Source organism: Amblyomma mixtum, chromosome 5, assembly GCF_055824585.1.
Source record: "Amblyomma mixtum isolate Tamu chromosome 5, ASM5582458v1, whole genome shotgun sequence".
In the NCBI taxonomy this organism is placed as follows: domain Eukaryota; kingdom Metazoa; phylum Arthropoda; class Arachnida; order Ixodida; family Ixodidae; genus Amblyomma; species Amblyomma mixtum.
The window spans coordinates 45,381,669-45,405,725 of record NC_143016.1 but is presented as its reverse complement, the minus strand read 5'-3'; the positions used below and the strand labels follow the sequence as shown (position 1 = coordinate 45,405,725).

Below are 24,057 nucleotides of genomic sequence, written 5' to 3'. Positions count from 1 at the left end.
CTTACTTGCAGCTGAATTTCATTGGCGGCACGGAAGCATATAGTGAAGCGAGTTGCAGGAAACAGTTGCAAGTTAGCTCTGTGTCCTTTGTCTCTGTCATGTTCCCGTCCTCTTGTGCGCTTACTCTTTCGCCAGAAGAACCAACGGTGTTTGAAACAAAGGAAAACGTAGTGGAGTTTCAGTATTGCTTTTACATGGTGGCGCTTGCTCTGAAAGGTTCCGGTACGTAAAGGCGACATTTTAGGCCGGGCGCCTGCGAGCAGTTGCTTTGCGGCGCGGGTGTTTCCCACACTTGGTACCGGGCGTTCGTACGCGCGAAAAAAATTCAGCACTATTGATGTGATTGCGCTTCCCCGATTCAGCTTGTCACCGTAGCTGCTGAGCGCCGGAAATGCGTTTACGAATCTTACAGCAAGGCAGAAATTTGGGCGAGTTGGTAAGTATTCATGATATTGTTCACAGCGCAACAAGAACGGGAAAAACGAAAGAGTAACACAAACACAAAGAGTAACACAAAGTTGATAGTCAGCGCTTGTTTGTGTTACTCTTTCGTCTTTCCCGTTCTTGTTGCGCTGTGAACAATATCATGAAATCTTACAGCGTTCTCTGGGAGAAGCGAAGAACGATGTTTCCTCTTTTCAATCTAACGGTGCACCATGGATGGCAGATTTCGTCCAAGAAATAGCTGAATTCCTCGAGGGTTATTGTTACGCGCCTTTACTGTTGTTTTTGTTTCGGCTGCTAACAGCCAGTGGCGCCTTCCGCCCCGAGTGGGCTGTTGTGCGCGGCGCGCTAGGTTTCTTTGGCTCCGCCCTTTCTCTCTCTTTGTCTACGAGTGAGGGAGAGGAGAAAAGACCACATTTCGAGCGTGCATAGTGGACAAGCGGAAGAGGCTCTAGCCCCCTTCACCGTCGCTGTACCACCTGCTTTCGCCCACTGTGCTCCGTCAATCAAACCTGTCCCCCGTGCGGAAAGGGGAGTAGAAAGGGAGGGGGGAGAGGCATAGCTGCCGGCGGCGACTGTCTGGTCGTACCGGTGCTGAAAACGTCCGAAAGCCTTGCCCGACGGTACGCTATTTTGCGTCTCACTTGTAGCTTTCGAGATGGCTCACTTCGGCTTAGATGAAAACGAGCGATCTTGAATGCCTATGCATGTCGCTTTGCGAGTCCGACCGTTGCTGCTCTCTTGACGCTTCCTTTCGCTGAGTAACTGAATCAGTTTTAGCGTAAAGGCGGAGTGGCATGCTTCATATAGGGTGCGGGAGATTACGATCGTGCGCCTTCACCGACAAGCCGCAAATGGTACTCGACACCTAAAGCACTTGGCTTCTGCTATGCGCTTCAAAACTATGTTGGCGTCGGAAATGTTGATTATGTTTCCGGAAAGGCTTTTCGTTTGATTCTTTTTTTTTTGCGTCGTAACACGAGGATGTTTCCCCACGAGTCTAAGGCCTTATTGTACAAAACTTACATTATGGCTGTTCTAGAATAGGCTTGTACTGTGTGAGGCCCGCCGACAGAAAGTAAGCTAGAAAGGGTGCAGAGCTTGGCGACCCCCTATGCGTCTGAAATTTACAGCAAGCTAATTACTTTGTCTAGCGTAGAGCAGGTATTAGAATAGGAACCTTTTGAAGTGGAAAGGAGGAAGCTCACGCTAGAGGCCCGTGTACTGTGCGATGTCAGCGCACGTGAAAGAACCCCAGGTGGTCCGAATTTCCGGAGCCCTTCACTACGGCGTCCCTCATATAGCCTAGTCGCTTTGGGACGTTAGACCTCCATAAAACCATAAAATCGTAATTTTTTTTTTCATAATATTTATTACAATGGAGTTGATATTCCAAGGAAAATTACATTTTTGGCGCACCCTGCATGCAGTTCCGAGCGCGATAATCACGGCTAGAACTGAGTTGTTCAAATCATCATGTTTTTTTTATTTACACGAATGGAAAATGGAATGCCATGCATCCAATTTATGCTAACATTACTGACAAAGCAGCGCTTCTGTCGTTATTGTAATTTTTTTTTTTTTTTGCATTTTGTTTTACTCGACCACACAACTGTAATGCCAGGCAAGTAAATAAAGATCAATTCCGCCCCGCCGCGGTGGCTGAGTGGTTACGGCGCTCGGCTGCTGACCCGAAAGACGCGGGTTCGATCCCGGCTGCGGCGGCTGAATTTCTTGAAGGCGAAATTCTATAGAGGCCCGTGTGCTGTGCGATGCCAGTGGACGTTAAAGAACCACGGGTGGTCGAAACTTCCGGAGCCCTTCACTACGGCGTCTCTCATAGCCTCAGTCCCTTTGGGACGTTAAACCCCAATAAACCAAACCAACCAAAGATAAATTCCCGGATCCGTGTGCAATACATGCATGGTGACGCACTGAAGGCCTCCCTGGCCCACGTGCCCACTGGCGCCCCGTTGTTTCGCACAGTTCCTTGTTCGCAAAGCTGAATTGTAGCGGCCCGTGAGAGGATCACTCATGTATACTGAATGCGGTTACCGGTGCTGCGTCGCTCTTCCTCCCCGCAGCCCGTGGACAAGGCCGGCACCGACGTGCAGCTGCAGCCCGCGGAGGTTCGCCTCTCGCTGCGCCAAGGTGAGATGCGCCGGGTCCCTGCTGCTGTTCCTTGCTCCTTGCCCTGCTCACGGGGCCCCATGCTTTGTGCGTGTACAGAGGGCAAAACGCTTGTCTAGAACACATTCTGAGCCTGTTTCGGGCTGAACGCGCGATATCTATAGATAACAAATGTTAAAAAGGGTCTGTATGTAAGCACGTGCAGTTAAACTTAATAGGATTTCGTTCCCGTTTTTTGACTTCCTGGTCGCAGCGCCTTTGGGAAGTGCGGAACAGACAGTTGGCTTGTTCTAGACATGCGTTTTGCCCTCTGTGCGCTTCCCTGTACGCTACGTGTTTTGCTTGTGCATCAGTTTTGTGAGCTCTTTAGCCCGTGCTGCCGTCAAACTGAACACAGATCTCTCCGCTCCATATGCGGATCTTTCACTGCAGAGCGCACGAGCAAATAGATTGGTGTCTGACAGCAGCTCGTGTGTTTAACCTGTAGTGGCGGTAACAACCACCACTCATTCCTATGATCTGGTACTGAATGCTGGTTTCTGCGGTTTCTGGTTTCTGGAGCGGCACGAGTATTTTTTTCTGCTTTTTTAAATGCCTCCTTCGGGGGAAGCTTGGCACGATTTCGGTGATTAGGCGTACCGCTGGCACTAAATGGACGTTCTCAAGTGCTCATCTGCTCCGCTGTGCCCGGGAGTCTCTTGAAAAGCGCGCTCTTGAGCACTGGTCCTACACTGATAGCGACATATGATCCAAAGGGGCCTATGGTCGTCGGTCAGTATCGAGCATATAATGAATTTTAAAATGTCAAGGGTCTGCGTGCACAGTGCTTGCGTTCGCTGTGAAATTCCCTCACTCCTTGCCGCTCCCGTCGCAGGGTCCAAGCAGACGTTCACCGTTCGGTTCCGGCAGGCGGAGGACTACCCGGTGGACCTGTACTACCTCATGGACCTCACCCACTCCATGAAGGAGCACAAGGAGAGGGTCGCCGAGCTGGCCGACGACCTAGGTGAGTGTGCTGCTGACCGTGAAAGACGCTGACTTCACCGGGTCCCTCGTCTTTATCGAGTCTCGTTGCTGCTACATAGGCCACACGATCTCTTGTGCAATGACAGCTCAAAGATTCCCCTTTCTTTTGGGCCGCGGTTGCTCAGTACACTCTAAGCAGAGAGGTATAAAAAAGGAGTAAACTGTCTCCTAGTGCACTGCTAGAGGACTGCTTACTCCCCTTTTTACTCCCACGTAGGCGCATTCGTATTTAGAGTGCACGGCACAGTGGCGCAAGCCGACACCCAAAGAAGATCGTGTGGTGGAACCCCTGCTACGGCTGTCTTTCAACGGTGGCGATAGACGCCCGTGGACCGTGCGATGTCAGTGCTCGTTAAAGAAAACTCCAGGTGCCCGAAACTAATTCGGAGCCCTGCACTACGACATGCTTCACGACATTACTGACGTGCATCTTCGGAACTTTAAACTCACATACCACGTTGTACCTCTCCCTCTGTTACGGCCTCTGCGGAAATGTGTCGCCATCGCGCTGATAGTTCGATGTTCACTGGACGGAAAGAGATGATCGTTAGGCTTGCATAACATCCCGGACTTGCTGTCCAAGAAGAGCTCTGAACCGGGCCCCGATCTGTATATAGGCCGTGGCGGAGATTTACAGTAACTTTGTGTGCGAGTAGGTTTGTGACGAGCGGCTGAGGGCACCGCAAAACCACCTGCCCTTCTCCGCTGCATGGATGCGCCACGCTGCGAGCGTTAATTAAGCAGGCCAGCAAATGACGGCGGTGGATAGCGCACCAGCGTGTATGGCCGCTGCTGCTGGCGCCGCGAGCCTTTGGACCTCAGCTCGTCGACGGAAACACACCCCTCCGCTCTGGAGGTGCAGTCAGCAGCCGGGCCATAACTTGGACTTCGGACGCCCGGTTCCTCACGCGCCCGCTTGGCCGCAACGCGATCTCCAGTCATCTGCCCTCTCTTTCTTTCCTTTCCTTGTTGTGACGCCGGCGCAGAAAACAAAATGAATGACCGGCACAACGAACCTCCGCTGGGAATCAAGTTACACGCTTTTGGCGCTCGCTCCGTCGTCGTTCCACCCCCCGACCGGCAGCCTGTGCGAGACCTAAGAATGGGCGCTTTGTTTGTTCTCGTATATACGTGTGGTATGTGGGGTTTAACGTCCCGAAGCGCCACGCGAGCTATGAGGGACGCTGTAGTGGAAGGCTGCGGATTAATGTAGACCTCCTGGGGTTCTTTAGCGTGCGCTGACACCGCAAAGCAACTGGCGTTTTTGCGTTCGTTCCCGTGATCTTGGGGTGAGCAGCCAGCAGTGTACAAAACGAATGGACTTGTGTATGAAGCTGTTAGGAAGCACTAACTCAGTGAGAAAAAAACTTTCAGATCAGTGCGGCGATCCGCATTGGAGCAATGCGAACGCAAAGCATCCCCATACTATATCAACGTCAATGGCTATTTTGACGTTTAAGTCTAACTTTCGCTTGTAATTAACTAATTACAACTCATCAACCAAATTTTTCTCACAGCAGCATCTCATCACGCACTAACAAAGCATTTTGCACATTTATCTTTATTGGTCGACACAATCTTGCGGACAAGTTTTGATGATGCGATGTAGCCATCTATTACTTTAGCGTTAAAAAGAATGAGCAGAAACGTACAAGTGTATGAATAACTGTGTGCAAGCACTGAGTTATCAAAAGAAAATTTCCGGATCCAGCTGGAACCGGCACAGCTGTTGCAGCTCGGTTTCGCCGCGCCGCCGGCAGCAGCAGCTGCTCCGCACCACGTGACCAACCGGCTCAAGGCCACGGCGTCTCCACGGAGCTCAGGGGGTGCCACGCTGAGGGCTCGAAGAGCTGGCGTAGTGTAGCTCTCGCTACAAAAGTCCCGGCGTTTTTTGTTTTTTTTTTCGCTCGAAAACATAGCGCGTGAGGGGCGTAGAGAAACGTCCGATGGTAACGTGGTGCAGTGCTTACGGCGCTAAATTCGAGCCGTCTGCGCCCCTGTACCGTGCAGTCTAAACACGAATACGCCTATATATAGAATTAAAAGGGGATTGAGCTGCCCTCTAGCGCACTCTCTGTTGTAAAGAGGAGTTCACTAGAAAACAATTTACTCCCTTTTTACGCTTTCTGTTTAGAGTGATAGCATGCACTTTCTTTCGCTTCGTCGCTTGGAGCAAGAAAACGTATAGACATCGCCAGCTACTTGGCCATCGCTTTGTAGGGTGTAGAATTAAGCATGGGAGAAAATGGTAGTACGTACAGCAGCGGCGGACGTTGCCTTTGCACTGAACTTCCTACTCACTGCTGGCGTGTCTGTTTCGGTTTCGTGCGGAAAATGCGCCAAAAATTTCCTTGCGCTGCAGTACTCTGGAGAAAGACCTTTTTTTCGTTTCGAAACTGATATGGCGTCGTCTCGTCCATCGCTATACTAACTTGGCATTGGCCCTAAACATCAGACTATCCTGAGTAAAAATATAATTGATACATCAAGTTAATTGATTAGTTAATTAGTTTGTTTCTTTGTTATCATGTTTAACCTTTATTGACGTCCGCCGCGCCTATAAGAGTTTCTATTTCGACCATCCTGTCTTCTTTTTTTTTAAATTTAAGGTGTTCGCTGGAACACCTGGTATAAAATTTCATTTCCCGCATACTGAAGGCATGCTATGGAGTCTTCGATGTTGCATACTCTACTGATAAGTTCGCCGTTCAACCCCTTGTGGTGATCGCCGGCAGAAAAATGGCTGATATAAACCGGCATATTTCTGGCATCGATCGAAGCGCTATTGAATGCAATAGCTGCTTGCATTCAATTCATACCAACGTGTGTCGTCGCAGTGGAGAACATGCTGAACGTGACCAAGAACTTCCGCCTGGGCTTCGGCTCTTTCATCGACAAGGTGGTGCTGCCCTACGTAGACACCACGCCCGCCAGGTGAGCCTTCCTACCATGACACCCTCTCGGCGCCCACAACAGTGCACGGCGGAATGACTTAGTCTCAGTACGGCTGCAGACCTTAATGATCCAATGACAGTGTTCGACCTTCAGTGCAGCGCAAGATAAGCCCTGCGTTTCCATTGGCAGTGACCCTGGTTAAACTTAAATGTGGCTCTCTTACATCGCTTGCTGGACACTCACTATAACGGGCCTCGTGGGTCCCTCTCGCCGATATTCGACAGGCAGAAGTGCGTTTGCATCGCAAAGTTGTCCCGTATGGTTTCAACGCGGACACGCCGTTAATGTTGCAGGCTCCAGAACCCGTGTCCCGACAGCGAGTGCGAGCCGCCTTACGGCTTCCACCACCAGCTTGCGCTGACGCCCAACAGCAGCCTCTTCACCGTACGTATGCGTAAGCTCCGCACTCACTCGCTGTGCACACGCCCTTGATACAGCGTTGCCTGTATACTCGGCTTGTAATCTTGTTGCAGGAGAAAGTGTCCTCGGCTGGGCTGTCCGGCAACCTCGACAACGCGGAGGGCGGCTTCGACGCCATCATGCAGGCGGTCGTGTGCAAGGTGTGCGCAACCCGTCAGGCGTCCTGCCCCGTATGTGTTATCGCGTGACTCCGTCGTATCTTCGCAGGACGCCATCGGCTGGAGCCAGAGGTCCAGGAAGATCCTGCTGTTCGCTACAGACTCCATCTTCCACTCGGCGGGCGACGGCCTGGTACGCGGCCTGCACGGCCTCTGAAACTAGCCCCATAGAAAACAGCGCAAACTTCGCTGACGCGTACCTAGACTTTTCTCGTTGATTTTTGAGGAAAGGAAATGGCGCAATAACTGTCTCACATATCTCGATGGACACCCGAACCGCGCCGTAAAGGAAGGGATAAAGGAGAGAGTGAAAGAAAAAAGAGAAAAATAGGGGCGGTAGCGGAGGGCCCTGGAATAATTTCGACCACCTGGTGATCTTTAATGTGCACTGACATCGCAGCACGTGCAGCACTCGGGAGCCTTTGCGTTTCTCCTCCATTGATACCGTCCTATACGGTAAAACTATGTTCACAATTGATGACATCCGCTTTTTTGCGTGTCGTATAGTAACAACCACAGTGCCGCGATGTTCCCGCTGCTGTGCATGCTAGTCCAATAGCCGCACTTATCATCCTGTAGCGCCCCATCTTATTGCCGTTTAAAGTTGTTCTTTAAATTGGCTTTTTAGTTTAAATTAGCTTTGCTTTCGCGGTGCCTTTTTTGCTGATTGCCCACTTTGCCTGCAGCTCGGAGGTGCCATCAAGCGCAACGACGAACAGTGCCACCTTGACGAGAACGGTTTCTATTCCGAGAGCACGGAGCAGGTATGCGCCACTTCGTGGCTTCCCTCTCGTCATCGCTCGTCGTTCACGAGTGCTGTGAGCACACGCGCGTTATGTGTTTATGCACAGTCTCTGCGGGAAGTGCTATATAGGCTAGTTCGCGTGCCCGATCTGCTGAGCTCCCAAGGCGAGTGATGGGGAAGCGCTACTCGTACCCTTCCGAGAACAAGGGTGCCTGTGGACTCCACTTTTTAGTTCACTGCGAAGGCTACAAGAGGGCTACACGGCGGAGACAACATGCTTTCCATAGGCTTCGTGTCGTGTACTCCTCTGATGTCGGCTACTTTGCGGCGCTATCTCGTTCAGCCTTTCTTTCGACCATGCAGTGCAAAAGGCTGGCTGCATTTCTTCGTGTTCATTATCACATAAAGCCAATGTCGGGGGTTTTTTGGTACTTGAACTCGTGCTCTTCAACAAAATGTAATGTGCTTTGAGCCACGTAACGCTGCGGGTTGCTAGTAAGAGCGAAAGAGGAGGCAGCAGACTGTGCACATCGAAGCTGACATGACTTCATGTGGACGGGTGACACCCATTTGCAACATTTTCGGCAACTATATTTGTTTGATACGTTTCGTGTAGGTTTTTCACCGCTTGCTTGAACACTTGTTTCTCGCCCACTTTTCGCCTGACTTTTACACAGTCCTTGTTCTCTTAGTTTCGGTTCTTCGAGAGCCCCTTTGTTGTAGCCCCTTTGTTCGAGAGCCCCTTTGTTCAAGATTCTTGCTAGTGCAGCGTGAGTCACCGCTGTAACCGAATGTGCCCCGAATAGTGTGCGCGATCTTTCGCGAGCACTGCCCGCAACGAGTCGCTGCTTATTCTGTTTCGGGGGCGCCGTCGTTCACAGGACTACCCGTCGCTGAGCCAGATCGTGCGCGTCGTGCAGCAGAGCAAGATCAACCTCATCTTCGCCGTGCCGGAGAAGGCTTTCCACGTGTACGACACGCTGAGCAAGTTCATCGAGGGCTCCTCCGTGGGCACGCTGGTCGGAGACTCGTCCAACGTCGTCCAGCTGGTCCGCGACCAGTACTACGTGAGCGCCATGTCCCTTAATTCATCCACAGACACGAAAAGCAGAGGAGTATATAGGCTGGTAGTTTATCCACAACCGATGGGGAAGGGGCCAAGAGTGAGGTGCGAATAACAAAAAAAGGAGAAAAAAGTGCTTGGTGCGTGTGTTGTATGGGGCGCATGATCATCATCGTCATCACCGTCGGCCTGACTAACCAACGAAAGAGTCCGTCCAGCCTTGTAAGCAAAGCAGCGCGTGCATAATGCCATAAGCACAGCGGACTAAGGACTAACGATGTGATACTGTACATAAACGCACAACGTTAAGTCGCCTCCCGTTGTCGCTGTTCTGATTAATTGCCTTGCGCAGCAGTGTCGTGAACTGAAAAATGCAGCGGTGCAAAAAGCCATCAGTCGTGGTTTCGCGCTTACTTTCTCCAACGTGCTTCAACATCGCTGACAGCAGGGGCGGCCGGATGTAAAGGGCCACTGAGAATAAGGTGATCAATAGATTACCGCGGTCTAACGACAAAGACGCTGATTTCGCTGAAAACGGAGCTTTCGTAAGCTAAAGGCCAGAAAATGAAGTACGGGTCTCGCCACCACCGGCCAATATCGCAATTAAACTGCGCGTTGTGTCGACAATTTTTTTGGCTCGGATCCCCGCACCGCCATTCACTTGGTGTAGACGTCACGGGTTTTAATCAAGTGGTGGGATAATTTTTAAATTCAATTATCTGAGCAATAAATTCGCCTTTTGCTGCCTGCCAAATTTCAAAGTACCCAAAAAGAGTAATTGAATCAATTTTTACCGAGGACAAGTGGAAAGGGAAGAGTGCAAAACGCTCCCTCTCTGGACTGTCGGAAACCGATTACGCTGCCCCCTTCCACCTGCTATAGCGCCACGTGCACACGACAGTCCAGTGAGCATTATGACGACGTATAGGAAGCATTTACTGCAAAGGTCTTAGCTGCAACTTAATTGTGCTCTTCCAGTTCGCTGCTCAGTTAGGACCTTGAGTCCCTGAACTGCGCCGCACTCGGACACGCGCACGTGCGGTTTCTCTGAAAAAGCTGAAGCCGAAATTCCAGTTGCTGTTGAAACGCTGAACAAGAAAAGTCTTAGACGTATTTTGCGTTTGCCCACGTCGAGCTTCGTGCCTTGTTGGTCGTCTTATTGCGGTATACACAGATGGCGGACGTTTTATTTCAACTTTCGTCGGCGATGACGACAGATGAGGGCACTAGTCAACAAACCTTGCTATGCATCAGTGCCAGTGGAGGCAGCTCGCCTTTCACACCTACAACGGCGATGGCACGCGGCTCCTTGAGCAGCTGTATGCAGCTTCGTACGCATCGTGTTACGCCCATGTCTCTGTAGGGGCGCAACCAACGTGTGATCCTCGTGTGCCCAGGCTCAACGCGATTGAGACATCGAAAACGGGTGCCAGGCGAAAGCTGGAATGCGGGTGACATTGCTTGCGATCAGGCACATATCTCTACAAGGGGCGGGAGGGAAGACGAGCCCCCCCCCCCCCCTTCCCTCCCCGCTCTCTTTGGGTTATACTTTGGGTACAAGAAACCACCCCGGGCCCCTCCCGAAAAAAAAATGGCTACGTGCCTGGTCGCGATCTTTTACATTTAAAATGTTGTGACGTCATTTGACAACGCCGGCTATCGTTCTGCGGCTGTAATTTCAGGCAGCTCTTTTACATTTGTCTCCTGCACTTAAAAGGACTATGCAACGAATTAGAAGTCGCTTGTAAATGTTTTCAGTGCTTATAAATGATGCTAAGAAGCATTCACACCAAGTATGAGTCTTCGGAGCTGAGCCGGAAATTTATTGTGAATTTTTAAAAACCGTGTTTTTTAAAATTCGCGGGCCGATTGGTGTCTCCGTAGTGACCGATTTTGAAGTTAAAATCGTGAAAATAGACGTCACTAGTCCCGTGATGTCGATAGGCCACCACGCGCTGTCATTCGCTGTAGCCACGGCAGCCACGACGTCACGGGCACACTTCCGGTAGCCGTGAAAATCGTCTGCTCGTGCCGCCGCGCGATCCCCTCGGGCAAGCGTAAGCCAGGGCATTGCCTTCGCGCATGTGGTTTCAATTTACCTCTGCCGCCTCTTTCTGTCGGGAGTTCGGGAGCCACTCGCAGTGCCTTTGTCGCAGTGACAAGCAAAGAAATCCGACGCGCGCCGCAATCCAGGAAGGCGAAGAGAGACCGGAGAGACGCTGCCCGCGCTGCTGCTGGGGCGCTGGGTGCGACAACCGGAAGTCGCAAACCGAACGTCAGCGAATGACGTAATCATGAGCGGGGCCCAGTCCCAGAGCTGTTTTCTTTATTATTTTCTGCTGCCCCGCGTGTACGAGTTCAGGGGGGAGTTGAGGAGCGTAATTTTTAATCGTCTATAACTTCGTTGTTATTGATGCTAGCCCCCAAAAATTGGCGGGGGCTTAGTTTTGGTTAAAGGTACCCTGCGACGTAGATAAAGCATGGGGTCTTTATTCTTTGTATGCAGAGTAAGGGACATTGTGAGTCCTGAACGCGCAATGAGATCACCGAAATCATAATAATTAATATTTTAATCTTCGCTAGAAATGCTTGTTTCGAGCCGATGGTGGCGCAACGCGGCGGCCATTTGCGGCAGCGGAAATGAGCTGGCATCCAGATAGGGCGCTGCCTTTCTCATTGGTTGGGCGTCCAGTTTGCATATTGTTCGTTTATACTTGCGAGATGGATCCAAAATGTTATGTCTCTGAGTACTGAAAGCTTTTCGCATGCGACAAAAACTGGAAAGAAGCAAGGAAAGCGAACGAAAACTAACAAGAATAAAGCTAGGGGCGACACTTTCCATTCCGCTTCAAACCTTCGTGGCGGCCAGCGCTGTTCAAAAAACGTTGGCTCAAACCAGAAAGCGCGCGCGTCGAAACCGGCCGTGACCATACCAAGACGGCAGCGAAAAAAAAAGCTAGTCGACACACCTTGCCCAAAATTGAGAAGAGAAAGGCCGGACAGGAGACGGGAGTCGAGTTTGGGGGGGAGGGGAGCTACTGCCGACAGCCTTCCAGTCCGACTAAAAAAGAAACTTCGGGGAGCTTCCTTTGTTGTTAGTCGCCCCTGCCTTGACTACGGCGTCGCGTACACGGGGGGAAGACGCCGTCAAAATGCGCGGCTGTCTACAGCCCCGGCAAAGCAACAACAGCATGCACGCTTCCGCTGCGTGTGCGCTAGGCGCGGTTCTGATTGGTAGCGCCCAATCTCGGTACTGGGTGAGTGAAATGGGCGAGTGAAATGCGTTTTCGTCTGAGCTTTTCATTTCGAATTTTCAGAGTGGAATAACTTTCGTTTGCATGCTCCGATTTCAATAATTCTTTTTGTTCTGGTCTCTGGAAAGCATGATGAATCTATTTAATGATATTAAGTGGTATGGAGGAAATCATCGCGGTGCCCCTTTAAGCCTGGTAGGTTGCGAAAGCAGGTGACTGCATATGCAGCGCCTCTAATGGGAAGAGCGCGGCGCGCCGTGCTAAGCGGCCGCCGTTACACGACGAGCCGAGTTGGTAGCCCGTCTCTCGCTCCTGGTATGACGTCACGTCATAACATCACTAGCGCCTCTAGCGGGATCGAGCGCGGCGCGCCGTGCCAAGCGGCCGCCGTCTCTCGCTCCTGGTATGACGTCGCCCTGTGACGTCACTAGGCATGGTATGACGTCAGGGGTCATTTAAAGGTCAAACGTGCCAAGTGGCCGCCGCTACGCGAAAGGCCGTTCTTGGGAGTAGTATTGCTTTCTCAATAAAATTCTTGCGCTGGGGTGACAAGTGATGGAACGCCTATCTCCCGTCTGCTCCCGTGGCTCATTGTGCAGCATAGATGGAGGACCGATTTGAAACTCGCTGAATCCAGCAGTAGCCGCGCGGCACGCTGCATGTCTGTGTTCTCTCCGTTATGTGCGTCTGCCGCCATACTGTACATATCGTCTGCTTTGATCAGGTTTGATGTTACGTCAAATGATCTGGTGTCTCAAGGTAAAAAAAAAAAGCCCGGCGTCTCTTTTTTTGAGCTGCAAACGACAATGCGTCACGCTACTGCATGACGCCGTCCGTCGAGTAGTTTTCCTTCTCACTCGCTGGTTGAACTCTCTTCACCTTTATTTCTGGTCCTGGTCGCATGGCGGCGCGTAGTGCATTCTAAGCACGAATGCGCCTTTATGGGAGTAAAAAAGGTGTAGTCTCCTCTAGCGCACTCCCTTTTTACTCCTTTGTGTTTAGAGTACACATTTTAGCCCTATCAGTTGGCGGAGTGTGAAAGGCAAAAGCGCGCATGGAGAAGGCGCGAAGAGGCGCCTTGGCGGAACGCTGCGCGCGTTGCGTCACTGAGGCGTTGTGTGGTAGCATGCCAAACACATTGCGAGACAGGAGAGTTGGCGCTCCCCGTTGCCTTGCTTCGCAGTCTCCAGCATTAAGTATGCGAACACGCTATATTAGAATCCAAATTACGACTAGGGAATTTCTGCCTGCATTGGGAATGTGGGTTTGCTCTCATGCCAAGCCGCATGTGCAACAGCTCTAGTGGCGACACCTTGTAAAGCTGCATGTAGCTAGAAAACTGCGCACCTGTTGCTTGCCTAGATTTTGAGGTTTTGCTGCACGCATAGTCACCATACCGTATATTGAGTGGATTGGATATTCACCACCGAGAAGGGTTGTTGCATTGTGTATTTTGACACGGCGTCCCAAGATGTCGACGCTGGAGGCTTTCTGCCACATCGCGGCTTGAGTACATAATAAAGTTCCTCAAGTGCGTTCGACATATCTATAGTATAATTAACCATACGGATCTCCTAGCACAAATGTCTCCCTTACGTCCCGCATTATCAAAGTATACGATCTATACAATAACCATGAACCATCTATACAATAACCATTAAATATAAATCTGAGATCAAAAAGTACGTACACCTATATAATCTACGAAATCCAGCGCAATTACAACGTAAAGTAATGAATTATTCAACACAATCTCCGGGAAAATGGGTCGTGCCTGCGAGTGGCTTCAGTTCTTTTATATAGTTCTTTTATATAGTTCTATTATAATTTATATGCTACCTTCAGTGTTAAATACCTATCAAAATAATAATATAAGCATACACACCTGCTCTTATCGTCACATTCAACTCGTATTTATTCCTCTGTGTGAGGTGTAGCCCACAAATATTGTTTTTGTTTATTTATTCGGTGTTTTGCGCTATATATGTAGTCTGTGTGTGATTATTCTCCGTGTTATCTGCGCTGCTGTCAGGACGACTTGGTTAGCAGGCCAGTCAAGTTGCACATGGGCAGATTTTTTCGCACTCCTTTCACTTGTTTGGTTATACAAGTAAACGTTTCAGTTGATTTGATTGCTGCAAGTGATACCGTGTACCTTATCATGTGGCAGAAAATCCGCTCCGAGGTGGTGCTCAAGGACAATGCTCCCGACTTCCTCAAGGTCAGCTACAAGAGCCGCTGTCTGCGGGGGTGAGTTTCAATATGGGGCAGCGGGTGGGGATCCCTGTTTGGCTCTACGAGCGCTGCAACGCACCCATTTCTGCAGGTCCGGGTCCGAGAGCCAGACCAATGCATGCGACGGCATCCGTGTTGGTGACGAGGTGAGTTTTGAGCGCGAGGAACCAAGTACACGAAACTCCGCATGTATGGCGACCAGGTCGGCCGTATGGCCCGTCGGGTCTCCAATAAGCGTGGGGCGTTACGAAGCAAAGATGCCTTGTGGCTGGCGCATGCGTTCGTAACGAGTAGAATTCTCTACTCAACCCCCTACCTTCGCATGCGCAAACACGACGAGCACCAACTCGGGGTCATACACCGCAAAGTCAGCAAACGGGCTCTTGCCCGTCCCATTACCACATACAACCAGCGTTTGTTGGGCCTGGGGGTGAACAACATCTATCGGGAACTCCGAGATACCCATCTCCTCAACTAATACACACGCCTATCAAAAACGCCATCTGGTCGCCGCATTCTTAAGCGACTCCATGTCAGAGGAGGTTATCCCAACATTTACAAAAGCTTTAGAAAAAAGACATTCAGAATGTTCACATCACGTTTGACCAGAACAAAAAAGTAAGATTGTTGTAATGTTTCAATGCTACCCGGGTCACTAGCTAACCTGAACACAGATAATCTTATACGATGGTTTGAACATGACCAAGGCGGAGAGGTTATTGCGCTAGCCAGGCAGGGCGCTCGCTGCAGGACTACGAGACACTTATTTCACTTGCACGCCACGTTGGAAGCAGTGCCGGAATGACTGTTCTGGTATATCCAGCGAAAGGCTAATCTGGGTTAGCTTGCCAGAATGTTCGCAATTCGAGTGCCCTCCAATAAAGCGCGGACGACATTCCTGCCCTGCATGTCTCCAAGCCGTTCGCCCAGGGACAACTCAAGAACCAGCGAATTCATGACCAGTGCAGAGGCCTGAATCGCGAACCGGCGGTCACTTGTGCAAATAATGCTCTGCCTAATGAGAGTGCGGGTCCTAACGTGAATTATGCTCGTGTGCCGCTCAGGTCGAGTTCGAAGTGAGCGTGGAGCTGGCTCACTGTCCGGGCGACTACGTGGCGGGCGGCCAGAGCACAGCGTTCCGCATCTCCCCCGTGGGCGTGGACGAGTACGTGCAGGTGCGGGTGGAGCCCCTCTGCCGCTGCGCCTGCGAAGACATCGCGGTGAGTGCTCCCACTGTAAACTATATGCAGTGCATCGCGTTCATATATGTATAGCGGACGGCTTGTGCCGCATGAGTTCTCTGCGGGAGGGGAAAACTTCCTATGAGTACCGCAGGCCGGGTACATGGCCCAAGCATGAATGGATGCACATACACAAAAGACCATCGTTTTAGAGGGCCAGTAAAAGTAAACTAGACGAGTAAAGGCAAACGAAACAGGAGGCAAACCGAAACAAAGCATCAGAGCAATTTAAAACATGATAGAACAACTGGTTAATTACTGGAAGCGCACTTTCAGTCGCATATACTTGAGCAGGTAGATCGTTCCGTTTCTAAACAGCGTTTCGATCGAAGGAACCCATGTCAACGGCGTCCCCACCAAGGGAAACTAAATGAGGTCGAGCACTTGAAGCCACGGCCGCTTCGATTCTAGCCAAAATTTTCGCCACCTGCCAACCTGCTTTTTGCCAAGGCCTCCTGAAGCTGCTTCATTTCCGCTTTCTCTCACCGGAAACGCCAAAGCAGGCCTCCACGTGACGGAAAAGACCCGGCCCTGGCCAATAAAACGTGCCATGCACGTCGGGCTGACTTTCTTCCTTCTAATTTTTTATTTTCTTTTGGTAGGCTTCATGATTACCACGTGACGCTGCCTGCAGCGTTTTTCTTTCTCCATATGGGTTAACACGTCAACAAGTAATGTGGTTAGACATCGGGTCGGCAAACTCTTCCACTGGCAATGAGGGTAGCGAACCATTCGGGTTCTAAAATTCAAATGCATTTTTACAGCGAAAACTGTAATAGCTTTGTACGAGCCATTTAGGAGAAACAATTTAGGGGTTACAACAATTTAGGGGGTACACCTAACACGTTACGCTAACACGTTACGCTACGCGTAACGTGTTAGGTGGACATCGCTGTCAGGTACCTCAAAGCGTGATTGAGGTGTCCACTGAGCTGGGGCCAGTTATGCACCTTTCCTGAATCAAAATCAACAGATGTTTCAGACTGCGAATAAGACAAAACTGGGAACTAGACTATTTAATTCGTGCAAGCAGGCCCCATGGAGTTTGTGAAATGTACCGGAACGACCGCAAGCCGATGAAGGCCGAAGATAGGCTGAGTATGCATGTGAGCGTTTATACACCAAAACGAGCCTGTGAGACACCTAACCGGGCAGTCGCCTGTGAAACGTCAAAATGTGCCTGCCACTTCAGACCTATCGGCCGCTAATGCCAATCGGCCTTCGCTGATTAATGCGCTAGCAAGTAATCTTATATCTTGTAATTTCGTTTCTTTTTGGCTTTCAGCAATTTCACATTGTCTGAGGCTATTATGCTTGTGCGGCCATTCGTTCCGTTCTTTTCCCGTTTCTCTGCTTCGTGCCGCCATGAACCCCTCTGTCGGCGGTCCCATGCAGGAGGCGAACAGCAGCGCGTGCAGCGGCCGCGGCAGCGCGGTGTGCGGCGCCTGCGAGTGTGAGCCAAGCTTCTATGGCAAGCACTGCGAGTGCCTGGGCACCGAGCTTCAGCTGCACACGGCACTCTGCCAGAGGTCGGTATATTCTGTGGCCCGTACCTTGGCTTTCCTTGTACCCTCAATGCATGTTCTCCATTGGTGTGGGCTAAAATCACCGCAAGAGCGTTGCATCTACTCGTGCAGTAAATACACGTAAATGCACCAGAATACTATCTGAATACACTAAGAATAGCATTGCAGCATGGCCTGCCGTCGCGTCCTCACGTCTCAGCTTTATCTTGCAGCATACGGTGCAAGAGCACTACCGCTTTGAGCAGCGACGGGCACCGCACAGCACCATGTGTGGTTCGCCGTCATTTGTTGTTGCCTAGCTGTGCTCTGGTGTCCTTCGCTATTTAACAAACACGCTGGGTCATCAGTTGTGAACGTACGTGCAGCTGTTCTTGTGATTTTTAATTCTCAGTATGCTATGTGAGACATGACTCGGCCTCGCACGTTTTCATGGTCCTCATCATATATCAATAGTGAACATGCTCGCTCTTTTGTCTCACTGCACGCACCACATCAGGAAAGGTGTGCTTGTGTTGCCAGATCATATGGAACTTAAATAAAACTTGGGTTGGGCCTAGTTGGTACATGATGTTGTGAAGGTTTAGGTTGCGCAATCAAAGGACGAACCACGAAGAAAGACACAGAGACACTATTTGAATACACCAAGAATCGCATTGCAGCATTTGGTGTGTCTCTGTGTCTTTCTTCGTGGTTCGTCCTTTGATTGCGCAACCTATACCTTCACAACATATGGAACTTAATTTCAAAAAGCTACACATGTAGGAATCAGACAGAGTATTCGGAGACGCACGACACTTTGAGCTTGCACTAATGCTGCGCGATGGGAGGAGCTGCTCGGCCGTGTCGCTCTTATCCCCATTTTCGCTGCGAGTGGCCGCCGCGCGGCGGTCTGCCGAACAGCCTTCTGACCGCGTGCCTCTCGGCTGCCCTTCCTCACCCCGCAGTGACAACACGACCAAGGAGCTGTGTTCGCACCGAGGCGACTGTGTGTGCGGCGAGTGCAAGTGCTACGATCCACCGGTGAGCCCCCAGCGTGCACGTGGAAAAGGGACGTCGGCCCTTTTTGCCACTAATGCACACCCTGTTCGATCACTGCTGGAAAAACGCGCTTAATGCATGCTGCTGAGTGTATACTCCATATGCAAAATATGGCAGGGGTTGCCTCCTGCAGGGCCAGAGAAGCGCCGTTCATGAAACATGCTCGTGGCGCAGGGCGTCCCGGGCGGCCGGGTGTTCGGCCGCTGGTGCGAATGCGACACTTTCTCGTGCGAGCGTGACCCCGAGGGTCGCGTGTGCGGGGGTCCCGAGCACGGCGTGTGCTGCGGCGGTGAGTGTCGCTGCCGGCCGGGATGGCAGGGCGCCGCCTGTGGGTGCCCCGTCAGCACCGAGGCCTGCGTGGCGCCCCAGGACGCCGACAGCGGCCGCCACTGCTCGGGCCACGGAGACTGCGTGTGCGGCCGCTGTGTGTGCCACGCCGACGCCCGGGGACGCTTCGCCGGACCCTTCTGCCAGGACTGCGCGGTGAGAGAAGGCTCGGCCATGCGCCCTCATGTAGCAATGGTTCACTCTGACACTACACTGGCGGTGATGAACACTAGCTGTGTCATAGAAGTATCTTGCATTATAATCAATTTGTAATCAATGGGACACCTGAAGCACAAGACAGATCAGAGCGATCATCGGTTATTGGGTGATGGGTCGAGTACCAAGAAATTGAAGACGTAGTTGGGACCGCAGCAGGAGCAGATGATGTAATGAGGTTAGAATATTTGTGGTACAAGTACGTAAATGAAGGACATTGAGGGAGGTTATTGTCCTGCAGTTGCTGCTGCTGATGATGATATCAGGTACCCGGACAGTGCATGTGCCAGGCACGTGTACGTGTTGTGGTGTTATATATCTCTCCTATCCACCGCGTACAGGCATGCGTGGGTCGCTGCTCCGAGTTCCGCAGCTGCATCCAGTGCCTCGTGTTCCAGAGTGGTGAGCTGAGCGAGGATGAGTGCAACCGCAACTGCAGCGCCCTCAACGTCATCCAAGTGGACAGCGTCGAAGGTATACAGTACACTATGCGGCGAACATCCTGGTCCATTCAGAGCGTCACTTAGGTTTGTGCACAGTGCAGTTGCGGTACTGATGACTTCTCACTTTTCCCCATGCAGCCTCCGATCCAGAGGAGCGGAAGTGCATCTTCAAAGACGACGACAGCTGCTCGTTCACATTTGTCTACTCCTACGACGAGCAGAATGAGCTGGTCATCAGGGCTCAGTCAACCAAAGGTGAGCTGTTCTTTTGAGCACAGCCAATCGTATACTGTGCTGCTCTGTTTGCCTCACTTAATTTAGTGCACCTATCAGTACCATAGAGAATATTACTCTGGGACATTTTTTTCAGCATAACACCTTTTGCTCTAATTTATAATTCTACTCAGTGTGTTATTGCCTGAAATGGCGTTGCCGTGTGCCTTGGTTTTTATGCGTGTCAGGTTATATGAAGTGTTTTCGGAACTGATTTCGTTAGTCCTGTTTCGTTCGTTCCCCCCAAGGGATGTAAAAGCTGGCTAGATGTAATTTACTGGCTCTCGACGTCATAAGCGCTATTCATGATGATGTTACAGACTATGTATGCTCCTGATAAGCTATCTTGGAACATTGCTTTAAGGCACAGAATTTATCCCATTTGCTTTACAAACTTCAGGCTTATGCTTGGCATTACAATCGATCTCAGGGGCAAAAAAAATGGCAAAATTTTAATACCTTGCCAGGTCATCCAAAGCGTTATCCGTGCAGTTAGGGCACATTCTTAATTGGCCACCCAGCGTTGTTCGCAACATTAATTTTACTGCCACGGTCTCCACGACTTCGCGTCTGGCAGCTGCAAGACAGCTTTGTGCTGAACGCCAGACGAATCCCGCAGTCTTCTGTTTTCGCTCGATGCGGCGACTGACAGGAAACGAGGGAATGCAAGTGAGTTTGCTGTACCGTTTCAAGACCTCCGGAGCAACGGGTTTTTGGGCACTGTGGAGAGAATGGGGCTTTCTCAATTATTTCCTTTTCTATGAGCACATATTCCAGGGTCAGTATGGCGGCACACTGCGACCCCTTTTTGAAGAAACTTTAGGTGTCTTCGTGATGGTTTGTAGATTATAATGCCGTGAGTTAGTTTGAAATACCTCCTCTGTTTTAATCTTGCCTAGCGTGATTTTGTTTTGCGCATGCGTCGCAGACTGCGGCCGTGAGGCGGTCACGTGGTACATCGTGGGTGGCGTGATCGGCGGTATATTGATCGTTGGCCTGGTGATAGTGTGCATCGCGCGGCTGCTCGTCTACCTGAGGGACCGCATCGAGTACCAAAATTTTGACAAGGAGGTCCTCAAGACCGAGTGGGGCAAAGTAAGTGTGCACTCCTTCGGATCTCGCGTTTACAGCGCTGCTGACGCCGTTAGTTTTATCCGGCTGCTTGCTTCCAGAACAGTCACAGCAGCAGAGCTGGCAAGGCAGACACCGTCCTCTGCTGTCTCCATTATAGAAGTTCTCAAATTTAGGCGCCCCCTTTATTTTTGTCTGCTCCACCACACACAAAGAACCACCGCACACAAAGCGAGTCTTGTGCTTTGTTGTCCTACTTGTTCTTCTTTCTCGTTTACGTTTTGAATTTGTGAATTGGTTCGTGAACTTAGGCCTACATATATTAGGCTAGCATGTCCAACTTCTAAAACAGTTTGCAGAAGCCCGCCTTGGCTCTCATTTTAATGCACAATGATTTCAGTGCACTCGACTGTGGTATGTAGTAGGCTACAACTTTAACAAAAAAATAGCAGTTGATAATAGTGGGCTATGGCCTGTCGCAATCTTTATTACTCTGCTGACCAACTGCAACAATTCATAAATGAGATCAGCTTTTTAATGTGTGGCTATAGCAAACAAGCCAGAGGCATCGAAATTCTTGAGCTTATAATTAGCTTTGCTCTATGAAATGCTTCTTGTTAAGGTCACAAGAACAACTTTAACAATGGACTATTTTTTTGTGCTGAGGAATACTAGTGCCGGTCACAAATTTGGGTGGAGCTTCACTGCAGACTTATGTTGTATCCAAATGTAGCCCAGAAGATGATCCACAGGCAGATCTCTTGCATTTATATGCGGAAGTTGTGCCACAGCGAGGCAGTTTAGTGGGTTTGATCATTATTCAAAACACCCCACCAACAGATATTGTTTTTCTAAGACCTCCAAAACCAGGGAAGACACCCTGATAGCAGCTGATTCTCATAAGCAAGTAGTACCACAGCTCTGTGGTGTCTTTCTTGCAGTAATTGATAGTACTGTCTACTAGAGGCTCTAATTACCTGAAGTGGACTTGTTGTCATGGGCCCGCCTAATATGCATGCTCTCTTGTTTTCTCTGCTTTTTGGCAACCAGGATACGAACCCCATCTTCAAGAACGCAGTGTCCGAATTCCAAAACCCAACCTACGAGTCACGGCAGCCACATGTGCGCAGCTGATAGACACACGCCATCGCACTCGACAATGCGCCCCCTGCTACGCCTGCCATCTTAAGGCAGGAGGGCTCATGGGTGTGCTGACAGACACACGGCCTCACCCTGTCATCACCATCATGAAGCTAAGGAGCACATGATCATCTGAGCTGTGACTTGTGCCTCTGAACGTTTTGCATTGACTGTGCCAATATTAAGTTTTATCGCAACGTAGTTATGTGACAAGTCAGTATTGTGTATGGTATTTCGTGATGCAGAAACATAGTAGGTGGCCTGAAACATTATATTGACAACACGTATTGGGCACAGGTAACGTGCAATATGTTCCATCTTCCTCCTGGACCAAAGAAGGTTTTATCGGTGACAAAATCAATTTGCAACAACTTTTGTCTGCTTCTCTCTAAAAGCAACTGCTTATTGCAGTAACAATTCTAGCCTAGTTATGGTCCAGTGTTATTTCATGAAAAATTGACGGTGGTTCTCGGCGGCACCTTAGCACGTCTTTGCATGTCGTTACAGCGTGCATGATACACGATAACTATGTTGCTTTAAAACGCTGTATTATTTGGAAGCACTAGATTGCTCGGGTTACTTGCTTCTGTTGTTCCTCTGTTGCCAGAACTTGTAACTGGCTGCACAAAATGGTCACCTTTTGTTTTCTTCTTTCAACCTTGTTAGACAGCAGGGCTCAGACAAGCGGCATTTTCTACTGTTCCTTCCGCCTTCCAAGGTTTTGGGCCTTTTTACCGAGCCCTCTCGTTTCGTAGAATGAATACTTACAAATGGTATGTGCCAAATGTTGCTGCTATGTTTGCTCTCCTGTGGAGAGCTTAAGGGTATGACTAGTTCTTATAGGTGAGAGATATACATTCCACACACCAAGTTGTCTCTCAAGTTTACTTCCCCTCTTCCATCCTCCAGTTTCTGTTCTCTATGTTTTTGCCTTTTTTGTTTGTTTGTTTAACTCCTTTAACAAGACCCATTTTAATAAGTCAGTTTACGAACCTTGTTTTGAGCACATCATTATCTTGTCCATTTTTGATTGTTGTAAGATACCGTCACATGCCACTCTCAGTAAGAGTGTGCACAGAGTTGCTCGAGGCGGCACGATTGGCAGCATATATTTTTTTACAAAAAATAAAAAACTCCGTCCAGCTGATGGCTGCGTGCCGCTCACGTGCACAGTAGGATAGTTCGTCCGCAGTTAGTGTTTATATATAATCCAGCTTGCAGTCCAATTTGAAGTTTCAACATGCCATATTATATAAATGATTCGTGGTTCACTCTTTTGGTGAGTGGTGTTATACCTTGTCCTTACCGGCTACAAAGTGTTGCGTGATTGAGCTGAGTCTATTGGGCAGCTTATTGTGGCATTCACTTGTGCTTGAATTCACGCTCTAATTACAAGAGCAGGAAGTATTGTGCTGGTGTTGCGAGGTGACCATCCGTATCGCAAAGTCTGCACAGTAATGCAACGTATACCGACCCATACAGGTACTTTTGTCAGTGAAGACATACATGGGTCATATATCGTCTGCTAAAAAATCTGAAAAACAAAAATGCCGTCATTTCATATTGAGCACATTGAAAAAAAAAAATAAGAAAAGCGCTAGGGGACATATTAGATATGTCTGATTGCCTGTATTTATTTATAATCAGTGATTTTCTTAATACAGTTAAAGCGCAGTCTATGTAAATTAGGTCAACTTACACTACTTGTTGCTAATGGCTTTTCTGAGAAACAACGCAAGCACAAATAGTAAAGAGGAGAGACAGTATAAGTGGCGCTGAAAATTTAGACCAGTAGGCGTCCAGTTCGCATGCAAACAGGAACTGAAAGGGATGCATTTTGCTGTAGAGAAAGGCGCTGTAAAGTGTTCCGGCTTAAACTGGCGAGGTAATTTTTCATGAAGCACAACTGGTATACTTTTCGTTGTACATTTGTGAGCCATGTCGGAAAACTCAAGGTTTAAAGATAAACAAGTGAAACCTACCCCTGTTTAGGAACCACCACCGACATTGATACTCTGCATCTCTCGCAGATCGCACATTGTTTTTACGGGTCATTTACAGTGCGCTGCTGGCATTTGAATGCACAATTAAGTTTTTTTTTTCTTAATCTTTTTTTATGCCATTTTTTTTTCACGTTCCTGTTCTACGTTCATCTGTACACAGCATTTCAGCTGTGGTATGTGTATTTATGTTGCCTTTTGAACACTAGTTGCATGTGTTTTGTTGGTTTTTTTCGTACTTCTCCGCTCTTCCTTGTGAAATAAGGGCTAGTCACGGTTCTGCGTGCAGCAGGCTTTTTTATCAGTTTCCTGTGTAGTGTTCTATGATAATAAAGCCTATCATTTTGCAAAA

The 24,057-nt window shown here is 49.7% G+C and overlaps 1 protein-coding gene across 3 annotated transcripts in view; it reads left to right on the top strand.

The window, feature by feature from the left end:
- Positions 1 to 24,057, top strand: part of LOC149341961 (integrin beta-PS-like) — a 36,648-nt gene extending 12,591 nt beyond the window's left edge. For all 3 annotated transcript variants that reach the window (XM_089544263.1, XM_089544262.1, XM_089544261.1), the window contains 18 exons: positions 2,529 to 2,595; positions 3,449 to 3,580; positions 6,438 to 6,534; positions 6,849 to 6,939; positions 7,029 to 7,115; positions 7,183 to 7,266; positions 7,820 to 7,897; positions 8,760 to 8,945; positions 14,366 to 14,445; positions 14,522 to 14,576; positions 15,495 to 15,650; positions 17,067 to 17,200; positions 18,142 to 18,217; positions 18,410 to 18,718; positions 19,120 to 19,252; positions 19,360 to 19,476; positions 20,423 to 20,589; positions 21,616 to 24,057. In XM_089544263.1, the coding sequence (XP_089400389.1) occupies positions 2,529 to 2,595; positions 3,449 to 3,580; positions 6,438 to 6,534; positions 6,849 to 6,939; positions 7,029 to 7,115; positions 7,183 to 7,266; positions 7,820 to 7,897; positions 8,760 to 8,945; positions 14,366 to 14,445; positions 14,522 to 14,576; positions 15,495 to 15,650; positions 17,067 to 17,200; positions 18,142 to 18,217; positions 18,410 to 18,718; positions 19,120 to 19,252; positions 19,360 to 19,476; positions 20,423 to 20,589; positions 21,616 to 21,699 (2,133 nt within the window). In that variant the 3' untranslated portion in view covers positions 21,700 to 24,057. The remainder of the gene's footprint in view (positions 1 to 2,528; positions 2,596 to 3,448; positions 3,581 to 6,437; positions 6,535 to 6,848; positions 6,940 to 7,028; positions 7,116 to 7,182; positions 7,267 to 7,819; positions 7,898 to 8,759; positions 8,946 to 14,365; positions 14,446 to 14,521; positions 14,577 to 15,494; positions 15,651 to 17,066; positions 17,201 to 18,141; positions 18,218 to 18,409; positions 18,719 to 19,119; positions 19,253 to 19,359; positions 19,477 to 20,422; positions 20,590 to 21,615) is intronic.